Source organism: Nerophis lumbriciformis, linkage group LG10, assembly GCF_033978685.3.
Source record: "Nerophis lumbriciformis linkage group LG10, RoL_Nlum_v2.1, whole genome shotgun sequence".
Taxonomy (NCBI): Eukaryota; Metazoa; Chordata; class Actinopteri; order Syngnathiformes; family Syngnathidae; genus Nerophis; species Nerophis lumbriciformis.
The window spans coordinates 45,950,611-45,963,289 of NC_084557.2; the positions used below are offsets into that span (position 1 = coordinate 45,950,611).

General features: G+C 41.0%; 1 protein-coding gene across 3 annotated transcripts in view; it reads right to left on the minus strand.

Moving 5' to 3' along the window:
- Positions 1-12,679, minus strand: part of LOC133612269 (protein phosphatase 1 regulatory subunit 12A) — a 104,694-nt gene that overhangs the window by 58,529 nt on the left and 33,486 nt on the right. For all 3 annotated transcript variants that reach the window (XM_061969512.2, XM_061969513.1, XM_061969511.2), the window contains exon 2: positions 7,045-7,175. In XM_061969512.2, coding sequence (XP_061825496.1) covers positions 7,045-7,175 — 131 coding nt within the window. The remainder of the gene's footprint in view (positions 1-7,044; positions 7,176-12,679) is intronic.

Below are 12,679 nucleotides of genomic sequence, written 5' to 3' on the forward strand. Positions count from 1 at the left end.
CTTTTTGCAGACGATGTGGTCCTGTTGGCTTCATCAAGCTGGGATCTTCAGCGTTCACTGGGGCAGTTTTCAGCCGAGTGTGAAGCTGCTGGGATGAGGATCAGCACCTCCAAATTTGATGCTGGCCATAATCCTCAGTCGGAAAAAGGTGGACTGCACCCACCAGGCTGGGAGTGACGTTCTGCCTCAAATGTGGGAGTATCTCGGGGTCTTATTCACGAGTGAAGGAAAAATGGGACGTGAGATTGACAGACAATTTGGTGCAGCGATGCGGTAACTGTACCGGTCGCAAATACAAGCGGCAGAAATTAGTTTCCTCCGCAGGATGTCTGGGATCAGCCTCAGAGATTGGGTGAGGAGCTCAGTCAGGGGAGACTCAGAGTAGAGTTGCTGCTTTTTCACATCGAGAGGAGACAGCTGATGTGGCTCGGTCATCTACTACGGATGCCTCCTGGACGCCTCCCTGGTGTTTCGGGCATGTCCAGCCGGTAGGAGGCCTCGGGGCAGACCTCGGACACACTGGAGGGACACAGCTGGCCTGGCAACACCTCGGTGTCACCCCTGTGGAACTAGAAGATGTGGGAAGTCTCTACTTAGACTACGGCCCCTCCCGACCCGGACTTGGAACAGGGGTGGAAAATGGATGGATGTATTACCTAAAAGTGTGCTTTTCTTTTTACAAGACATGTCACATGTTAAAATGGTAAATTGACTTAAATTAATTTAAATGATAGACGTTGATTTGAGAGACAAGTGTTTCAAGTTAAGAGCTCCGTCCCAGAACCAATTAAGATCGTAAATTGAGGTAAAATGTAAATGGGTTACACTTGTATAGCGCTTTTCTACCTTCAAGGTATTCAAAGCGCTTTGACACTATTTCCACATTCACCCATCCACACACACACACATTCACACACTGATGGCGGAAGCTGACATGCAAGGCCCTAACCACGACCCATCAGGAGCAAGGGTGAAGTGTCTTGCTCAAGGACACAATGGACATGACTAGGATGGCAAAAGCTGGGGAGCAAACCAGGAACCCTGAAGTTGCTGGCACGGCCGCTCTACCAACCGAGCCAGGCCGTACTACTCTAATGCTGTCAAGCAGTGACGTGCAGTCACTAGAGGCAGGTGAGGCGGGGCCTCACCTGCCATCATGGAAAGAAAAAAAATGTAAAAAGAAAAAAATGTTATTAAATTGTTATATGTATCCAGTGATTATACTATAAAGTTATTTTCCATTTAACTTCACCCGTTTTAGATTATTTTTATTTAAAATCACTGAATTTTCAGATTTGCCGTTCAAATATTGAGAAGAGACAGTGCGGTGAACAGCAGCCAGTTGAGGCACGTCACTCAGTGCCTCACCATGGATTGCGGACTCGGCTAACTGCTGGTCTGCTGTGCAGTGAGACCGTATTGCTATATGAATTATATTATACATTTCCATAGTTTAGTTAGCTGAGGTATATAATGTACAGTGTATTTTGTCAACAACTGTATGTGTGTAACGTATTTCTTGTGCTGAGCGATCATAAAACGGCTGCAAAAGACGCACTGTGTGAGGCTCGCCTCCTGCACCCCCGCCGTAGAATGCACGGCAACCCCTGACGGGAGTGTTATATCAACTAAAGCCCACACTTAAACTTTCCACGTGCAAGATTGAATCTATTTAAAAAAGTTATTTCGTAAGAAGCCAAAAAGTGCAAAAACAATAATGTTCGTGTTGGAGGAGTTGTGAATGACTGCAGGGCCACAACATTAGGTACACCTGCAGACTGCAGGTGTACCTAATTCACAACTCCTCCAACACGAACATTATTGTTTTTGCACTTTTTGGCTTCTTATTAAATAACTTTTGTAACCTATTTTTATGGGCTTTCCTCTTTGTGATGTTAAGTTCCTGTTATGCACTGTTATTTTGAAGGCGCTAAGAGCGGAAGTGATGACACGGAGTGGAGCGGAAGTTTTTGAAAGAATGTAAATAAAGTGGTCCTCATGTAAACTGGAGCCTCCGTGTTTGTTATTTTGTAGTTTCATACAGTATAGGCAACATTTATAAACCCTCGGTTACACTTTTTTAAATAGATTCAATCTTGCAGGTGGAAAGTTTAAGTGAGGGCTTTAGTTGATATAACACTCTCGTCAGGGGGTGCATTAATCCAGCACAACAGCGGCTCATGGACTTATTTTATAAGTAAAGGTAAAACCATAATAACGTTTTTTTTAATTAAATGTGCTTTTTTGTGTGCTACAGTTTGTATGTGTAAAGTTAAAGTTAAGTTAAAGTACCAATGATTGTCACACACACACTAGGTGTAATGAAATTTGTCCTCTGCATTTGACCCATCCCCTTGATCACCCCCTGGGAGGTGAGGGGAGCAGTGGGCAGCAGCGGCGCTGCGCCCGGGAATAATTTTTGGTGATTTAATAACCCCCAATTCCAAGCCTTGATGCTGAGTGCCAAGCAGGGAAGAATGCTGGTATGAGCTTTTAAACATAACCCGTTAACTGCTGCCAATCAAATGGTGAATAAGATACTCTTTAGGGTTCATATGTTTGTAAATCTGACTGTGATGAAGTCAGTGCCTCACCAGTCATCAACCTCACCGCACATCACTGCTGTCAAGTCATGTCAAGTCAACTTTATTTATATAGCACGTTTACGACAACTTTTAAATTGAACCAAAGTGCTTTACAGGTTAAAAAAGCATAAAGCAAAAAAAAACAAAAACAAAAAAAAACAAAACAAAGAACATAAACAATGAATGAGCTGAACAAGATAGTGCAAAAGCAATACGGTAAAAGGGGTCGAATAAAAAGTAAACATTTGCTAAATAAAAATAAAAGTGCGACAAATTGAAAAATAAAACTAAAGCGAAGGGGTGGGGGGGGACTGGAAATGGTGGTCTAATGGGCGGACTCAGCTCAGGTCAAAGGCCAGCGAGAAGAGCTAGGTCTTAAGAAGGGTTTTGAAGACCCCCAGGGTCTGGGCTGACCTAATGTGGAGGGGAAGGCTGTTGCAGAGCTTAGAGGCGGCAACGGAAAAGGCTCTGTCCCCTCTGGTCTTTAGCCTGGATCTGGGGACCGCCAACAGCATTTGGTCAGCTGACCTTAGGGCTCTAGACGAGGTATGATGATGCAGAAGCTCGGTCATGTATTGTGGGGCCAGACCATTTAGGGATTTAAAAACAATTAAAAGTCATTTGAAATCAATGCGGTGACTGACACCGGAGCCAGTGGAGTGAGGCCAGGACTGGGGTGAGGAGACTGGCAGCCGCGTTTTGCACAAGCTGCAAACGGCGGAGTGATGCCTGATCAATGCCAGAGTACAGTGAGTTGTTGTCTAGCCGGTGTGTGATGAAGGTGTGGATAGCAGTCTCCAGGTCGCTCTGGGAGAGATAGGCCTTGGTCTTTGCTAGGGTTCTGAGATGGTAAAAGCTGGTACTAACCACTGAGCTGACCTGTTTGGTGAATTTGAAGGCACTATCAAAGATCACTCCGAGATTTCTCACGGAGGAACGGATGTTTTCACCCAGAGGACCTAGAGCACTGACAAACGAGACTGGGGGTGTTCCGCCGAAGATGATGATCTCGGTCTTGCTCTCATTAAGGTTGAGGAAGTTAGCACTCATCCATGCTTTAATGTCAGTCAGACAGTCAAGCAGTGGCTGAAGTGAGCTGTGGCCTTAAGACAGGGGTGGGCAATTAATTTTTACCGGGGGCCGCATGAGCAACCCGAGAACTGCTGGAGGGCCACATCGACAATATTTCAATGAAATTCTGCTCAATATTATTTTTGATATACCGTAAGATAAATAATAATAATAATTAATAATAATAATAATACTTTCAATTAACTTAACTTTATACAAAAGCAGATTGCTTTTGATGGTTTTAATTTTAACACTGTCTTACACTACACTTCCTGATGTACAATACAATGCAAAAATGTCAATTTCTGCACAGGGTTAATTTAAAGTTTATCCTGCATCCTCTTTAAAAGTCCAACATTTTTCCCCGTCAGATTTGGACAACCATCTGTTGTCACACCTGCCAGCTTGTCCCATTTCAGTCCTAACATGTCCAAACACGCATTTACCTCTGTGAACAAGTCATTACCTGTGGTTGTCCCTTTTAATTGACTGCATGGCTGCCAGCTCCTCCGTGATTTGAAAGTCAGCAGTTATCCCACTTAAGAAGATGAGCAGCTGGGCGGTGTTACGTACATCACAGCTCTCATCCAAAGCCAGTGAAAAACAGTCAAAGTCGGCCGTTCTGTTCTTCAGCTGAAGCTCCAAGTTTCAGGTGTTGTGCCAGATAATGCACCCCCGGCGTAGAATGCACCCCCTGACGGGAGTGTTATATCAACTCCAGCCCACACTTAAAGTTTCCACGTGCAAGATTGAATCTATTTAAAAAAGTTATTTAATAAGAAGCCAAAAGTGCAAAAACAATAATGTTCGTGTTGGAGGAGTTGCGAATGAATGAAATAGGATATCCGGGCTGCAGTCTGCAGGTGTACCTAATGTTGTGGCCCACCAGCAACTGCAGCACGGATTTCATATTTCATTCATTCACAACTCCTACAACACGAACATTATTGTTTTTGCACTTTTGGCTTATTATTAAATAACTTTTAAATAGATTCAATCTTGCACGTGGAAACTTTAAGTGTGGGCTTTAGTTGATATAACACTCCCGTCAGGGGGTGCATTCTACGCCGGGGGTGCATTATCCGGCACAACACCTGTTATATCAGTGCAACAGAGTCCAATAAGCACTCCTTAATAAACTCTCTGTCAGAAAAGGCCTTACTTTTTATGGCGATTTTGTGAGAAATGACGAAACTCGTCCTGACGGCTGCATTCTGGGGGTGTGAAATATGGCAAAAAGTCCTTGTTGGGTTTGCAGTTTTACCATCAACGCATCAGCCTCCCTTGCGCACGCTTCAGCAGACAGATTCCGGTATTTTTCCTCGTGTTTCGTCATGTAGTGGTGATTCAAATGATATTCTTTAAACACAGCAAGCTGTGTACCACAAATTAAGCACACGGCTTTACCTTTAATTTCTGTAAAGAAATACTTGGCAGTTCATGTCTTGTTGGAAACACGCCATTCGTCATCAACTTTTCTCTTTTTAGCGTCTCATCACTTGTCGCTGTGCACCTTCACTGACAGGTTACACCCGGACATACGTCCATAAATAACACTTTTCAAAATAAAAGCAGCACAGTTGTATTGCGCGCACTACATAGATGTTTTTTAAACTTTATTTTGTAATTTGTGATTGCCGCTGTTCACATTCACTCACGCGCATACGTCCACACGGAAGTAATACAAATAACGCTTTTCAAAACAAAAGCAGCATTGTTGTATTGCACACTCGACATAGATACTTTTTTAAATTTATTTTGTAATTTATGATTGGCCTCACGCGGGCCGGACAGGGACGCACAAAGGGCCGGATGTGGCCCGCGGGCCGCAGAATGCCCAGGGTCTGCCTTAAAGGGGAACATTATCACCAGACCTATGTAAGCGTCAATATATACCTTGATGTTGCAGAAAAAAGACCATATATTTTTTTAACCGATTTCCGAACTCTAAATGGTTGAATTTTGGGGAATTAAACGCCTTTCTATTATTCGCTCTCGGAGCGATGACGTCACAACGTGACGTCGCATCGGGAAGCAATCCGCCATTTTCTCAAACACCGAGTCAAATGAGCTCTGTTATTTTCCGTTTTTTCGACTGTTTTCCGTACCTTGGAGACATCATGCCTCGTCGGTGTGTTGTCGGAGGGTGTAACAACACGAACAGGGACGGATTCAAGTTGCACCAGTGGCCCAAAGATGCGAAAGTGGCAAGAAATTGGACGTTTGTTCCGCACACTTTACCGACGAAAGCTATGCTACGACAGAGATGGCAAGAATGTGTGGATATCCTGCGACACTCAAAGCAGATGCATTTCCAACGATAAAGTCAAAGAAATCTGCCGCCAGACCCCCATTGAATCTGCCGGAGTGTGTGAGCAATTAAGGGACAAAGGACCTCGGTAGCACGGCAAGCAATGGCGGCAGTTTGTTCCCGCAGACAAACGAGCTAAACCCCCCTGGATGTCTTGGCTCACACCGTCCCGAAGATGATCAAGAGAAGAATATCGACCCTAGCTTCCCTGGCCTGCTGACATGAGGGTATGTCTACAGAATATATTAATTGATGAAAATTGGGCTGTCTGCACTCTCAAAGTGCATGTTGTTGCCAAATGTATTTCATATGCTGTAAACCTAGTTCATAGTTGTTAGTTTCCTTTAATGCCAAACAAACACATACCAATCGTTGGTTAGAAGGCGATCGCCGAATTCGTCCTCGCTCTCTCCCGTGTCGCTGGCTGTCGTGTCGTTTTCGTCAGTTTCGCTTGCATACGGTTCAAACCGATATGGCTCAATAGCTTCAGTTTCTTCTTCAATTTCGTTTTCGCTACCTGCCTCCACACTACAACCATCCGTTTCAATACATGCGTAATCTGTTGAATCGCTTAAGCCGCTGAAATCCGAGTCTGAATCCGAGCTAATGTCGCTATAGCTTGCTGTTCTTTCCGCCATGTTTGTTTGTGTTGGCTTCACTATGTGACGTCAAAGGAAAATGGACGGGTGGTTAAAATCAGGCACTTTGAAGCTTTTTTTTAGGGGTATTGCGTGATGGGTAAAATTTTGAAAAAAACTTTGAAAAATATAATAAGCCACTGGGAACTGATTTTTAATGGTTTTAACAATTCTGAAATTGTGATAATGTTCCCCTTTAAGAGGTAAGTAGATCTGAACATCATCGGCATAACAATGGAATAAGACATTGTGCTTGACCAGGATTTCACCTAAAGGTAGTATATACAGTAGGAAGAGTATGGGACCTAGGATTGACCCTTGAGGAACACCAGAGTTAAGGGGGGCCACCGAGGAGAGAAAGTCTCCTAACTGCACAGAGAAACTCTGGTGTGTGTGTTTGTGTGTGTGTGTGTGTGTGATGATGGACGCTAACACTCACTTTGCGATTGGGATGAAGCCACAGGATGCCGCAGCGTGCAGGGGGTTCCAGCCCTCATTGTCGCCTATGTTGACGTTGCTTCCGCTCTCCACCAGAAACTGCACCATCTCAGCATTCTCGTCAATGCAGGCCTGCCAGACGACACCACAAGAACACAATGCGTTTGTTAAAAAGAATCCAAGGGTTTTATTTAGTCAAGAGGCCCATTTCATTGATGTTTGTGGTTGCAGGGCAAAACTTGCAGATGCTTTGAGAAAAAACAAAGTGTCCACTTGTTGTGTCTATTTCCAGCTAGATGGGCTGCAGAAAGCCCTCAAGCAAGACAACAGTTTCGCAGGAGTGAAAGAGTAAATTTAATACGCTTTTTTTAAAGTTGTTTTGTATGAGTATGTTCAAAACTAAGGCTGCAATGAATAACCGATTAGTTTGACTGGAATAAATCCTTGATTTATATTCTGTTGCTTCAATTAATCCTTTAATGAGTGTAACTGATGAATTCCCGACCGAATATAATGCCTGGAACACGGCATTAGAGAGCCGTGGTGTATGGGGGGGGGGGCTGTGATTTGTTGTGGCAGCGAACAGCTGAGTTTTTTTAATTTTGTATCAATGTGCAAATGTTAAAAGTGCAATTTCAATGTTGATAATGTGCATTCATTAAAATGATTAGATGTATTAATGATTTATTTGAATGAAGGTTATTACAAGCAGAAATATTGTTTCTCAACTATTTTCCCCAAAAACGCACTGTGGCTATTACATATCCGATTACTCAATTAATCGAACAAGCCAGAATAATATTAAAATAATCGATAGCTGCATCTTGATTCAAACGTAATTAAAATAGAAGTATAGGGTGTCCCAAAAATGTTTTGACAACAAAGCCGATTCTCAAACAAATCATCCAGTTTTACTCTTTTGTGCATATTTCACATTCGTGAAGCTTTGTGAAATCATTTTAAAATCTATATTAATTTGAATGTGATTGGACTTTGGATGAATTAATTTTATTTGTCTACATCAGTGGTTCTTAACCTTGTTGGAGGTACCGAACCCCAGCAGTTTCATATGCGCATTCACCGAACCCTTCTTTAGCGAAAAATAAAATGGTTTTCTTTCAAATTCAAGACAAAGTTATATGTTTTTAGTAACACTTTAGTATGGGGAACATATTCTAAGTAACAAAGACTTGATTTAGAGTTATTTGGTTAGGGTTAGAGGGTTAGAGCCAGGGTTAGAGGGTTAGGGTTATAATAAGGCCATGCCGAATAAGGCACTAATAAGTACTGACTAGTTAAGAGCAAATATGTTACTAATTTGCATGTTAATAAGCAACTAATTAATGGTGAATATGTTCCCCATACTAAAGTGTTACCATGTTTTTTTACTGGTGCACAAAATGAACTGTGCATGAACATCACCTTGTTCAAACAACAAAACCAACACAGTGCATAAACTCACAACAAATTACACACCTGCAAATCAGTCTGACTTCTGCTGTTGCCGTATCTGTAATACGCAGATAGGGAGAAGTTTTGATTTACACGATGAGTCGGGTGTGTCTCGACCTCCGCCGAACCCCTGAGCCCGACTCACCGAACCCCTAGGGTTCCATCGAACCCAGGTTAAGAACCACTGGTCTACATTAATCCTTTTGATTTTTTGTTTGCCTATGACAGAGGTCTTCAACAGGGGGTCCGTGACCTTCAGTGGATCCGCAGAAGCCCTCCCGGGGGCTGTGAAATATTTGGAATTGTGGCAAGGCACAGATCTGGCCAAAGTTACAAAATTATTTCAGCAGCACTCAAGGTTCCTAAAAGCACAGTGGCCTCCGTAATCCTTGAATGGAAGAAGTTTGGGACTACCACAACTCTTCAAAGACCTGGCCGTCCAGCCAAACTGAGCCATCGTGGGAGACGAACCTTGGTGAGAGAGGTAAAGAAGAACCCAAAGATCGTGGTGGCTGAACTCCAGAGATTTAGTAGGGAATTGGGAGAAATGTCCACAAAGTCAACTATCACTGTAGCCCTCCACCGGTCGGGGCTTTATGGCAGTGGCCCGACAGAAGCCTCTCCTCAGTGCAAGACATATGAAGCCAGCATTGAGTTTGCCAAAAAACACATGAAGAAGTTCCAGACTATGAGACATAAGATTATCTGGTGTGATGAGACTAACATTGAACTTTTTGGTATTAATTCTAAGCAGTATGTGTGGGGAATACCAGGCACTGCTCATCACTTGCCTAATACAATCCCAACAGTAAAATATGGTGGTGTTTTCAGCTGCAGGGACAAGACGACTGAATGCAATTGAAGGAAAGATGAATGCGGCCAAGTACATAGATATCCTGGAAGAAAATCTTTTCCAGAGTTCTTAGGACCTTTGACTGGGCCGAAGGTTCACATTCCATCAAGACAATGACCCTAAACACACAGCTAAAATAACAAAAGAGTGGCTTCGGAACAACTCTGTGACCATTCTTGACTGGCCCAACCAGAGCCCTGACCTAAACCCAATTGAGCATCTCTGGAGAGACCCTAATAATGGCTGGCCACCAACATTCAACATTCAACCTGACAGAAGTGGAGAGGATCTGCAAGAACGAATGGCAGAGGATCCCCAAATCTAGGTGTGAAAAACGTGTTGCATTATTCTCAAGAAGACTCATGGCTGTACTAAATCAAAAGGGTGTTTCTACTCAAAACTGAGCAAAGGGTCTTAAAGTACCAGTAGAGTTGAAAAACGAGTTTACTTTACATGCTTAATTGTGTTTCATTGTGTCCATTAAACCTGTGGTTCTCAAATGGGGGATACGCGTACCCCTGGGGGTACTTCAAGGTATGCCAAGGGGTACGTGAGATTTTTTTTAAATGTCTGTCAAAAAGATCTGTGAAAAGAAATGCAACAATGCAATATTCAGTGTTGACAGCTAGATTTTTTGTGGACATGTTCCATAAATATTGATGTTACAGATTTCTTTTTTTGTGAAGAAATGTTTAGAACTAAGTTCATGAATCCAGATGGATCTCTATTACAATCCCCAAAGAGGGCACTTTAAGTTGATGATTACTTCTATGTGTAGAAATCTTTATTTATAATTGAATCACTTGTTTATTTTTCAACAAGTTTTTAGTTATTTTTATATCTTTTTTTTCCCAAATAGTTCAAGAAAGACCACAACAAATGAGCAATATTTTGCACTGTTATACAATTTAATAAATCAGAAACTGATGACATTGTGCTGTATTTTACTTCTTTATCTCTTTTTTTCAACCAAAAATGCTTTGCTCTGATTAGTGGGTACTTGAATTAAAAAAAATGTTCACAGGGGGTACATCACTGAAAAAAGGTTGAGAACCACTGCATTAAACCATATCCAATTGTATTTACAATCCGTAAAGTATGTAAAAGTACCAACTAACATCACAAAATGCTAACAATTCAGTCAACCATTTTCAATATTCCGCTACGTTTTTCGTCATTTCCGTACATCGACGTCACTAGAGTAACACTTCTGCACTCTGACCATAGTATCAGATCAGTCATACTGGAAATATGCAAACATTTGAGAGAGATGTGCTGTCTATCATTCACAATCCCGATATAAAGACATGAACACATATGTTTTACATTTTTTTAAATGCATTCCAAGTCGTAAATAAACATAGGGTTTCCCCTGAATGTAATTGAATGTCGCGCTCCACCACGGCATTTTTTATTATCGCCACACCTTCAAAATAAGGGATTTTTTACGAGTTAAAGTAATATATTGTAGCCTCTAGAAGAAATCACACAAAGTCTGACGCTATTTTTAACTTTTATTACCAATCTTATGATAAACAGTGACACAATTCTAACAGGTTTTACCTCCCGTGCAAACACTTTCGCATTGTGAGTTTGCACTTCCCCGGACACACAACACTACTTCCTCATTTTCTGCCAATCACCTTTCAGGCACGGACGATGTGTTTCCAAAAATGGGAAAAACTGACATCAAATCTAAAACACACAAACATAAAACATTAAGGCTAGCTGGTAATTACAGTATGAATGGATATATATAGCCTATTATTTGCGCACTATTGACAAGTGATGTACTGAAAACTTGGCCACCGAAAAAAAGACTTTGATCACCAAAAACTGTGCAACCGAAACCAGATGTAAACAAACTGCACGCCATTATCTGGAGCGTTGTCAACATGTCTGTGATGTGGACATGATTTTTATATATATTGCAGACATACCCGCGGACAGCCATCTACTAAATGTGCAAATTTTAAGAGGACAGTGGCAGCTTTTAAGAAAAGAAAGTTCAGCTAGGGCAACAGCGCGAAGCAAGTGTGACATCATGTTCGCTGAAGATCTCTTCTTTCGTCAAGGACATCAAGGGACAGAAGTAGAGTCTCTAAACACAAGTACATTCTATAATAACACCAGATGAAGATGATAGATTTGTTGCCAGCTGTTTTTCATTTAAAAAAAGGACCGTATTTTTCGGAGTATAAGTCGCTCCGTAGTATAAGTCGCACTGGCCGAAAATGCATAATAAAGAAGGAAAAAAACATATATACGTCGCACTGGAGTATAAGTCGCATTTTTGGGGGAAATGTATTTGATAAAAGCCAACACCAAGAATAGACATTTGAAAGGCAATTTAAAATAAGTAAAGAATAGTGAACAACAGGCTGAATAAGTGTACGTTATATGAGGCATAAATAACCAACTGGTATGTTAACGTAACATATTATGGTAAGAGTCATTCAAATAACTATAACATATAGAACATGCTATACGTTTACCAAACAATCTGTCACTCCTAATCGCTAAATCCCATGAAATCTTATACGTCTAGTCTCTTACGTGAATGAGATCAATAATATTATTTGATATTTTACGCTAATGTGTTAATAAGTGAGTATAAGTCGCACCCCCGGCCAAACTATGAAAAAAACTGGGACTTATAATCCGAAAAATACGGTAACTAAAAGTCTGTAAACACTTGAAAAAATCTCAACAAAGTAAGTACCTTACACAAAAAGCAGCAACAATTAAAAATATAGCAAAATGATTAAAAAAAAAAGATATCCATCCATCTATTTTCTACCACTTGTCCCTATAGAAAAAAATATATATGTTAATACTTGAGTTGAGTTGAGTTTAGTTTGAGTTTATTTGGAACATGCAAGCATACAACATGATACATCACAATTTCCAGTTTCTCTTTTCAACATGTTGGAAAAGGAGTAGGAAAAAGCAGAGCTTATTTAATTCTACCCCTTTTCTTTTAAATAACAGTTGCTAAAACTTTTGTTCACTTCCGGTCCTCAATTTATTCACAATATACTCCATAAGTAATCACAAATAAAATAAATAAATGAATAATAATTGGTGAAGTAAGTTATATTTCTAATGGTGAGATAAGTAAGATTATTTTGAGAATGAATGAATGGATGGATGAAATAAATTCAGAATGTTTATCATGGTTCTTCTTTGTACTTTGTAATCACTTTAAGTTTGAAGAGTTTCTTAAAGTGGATCATATTAGTACATTGTTTGATTTATTTACTTCATCCATTCCATCATTTAATTCCACATACAGATATACTGAAGGTTTTAAGTGTTGTACGTGCGTACA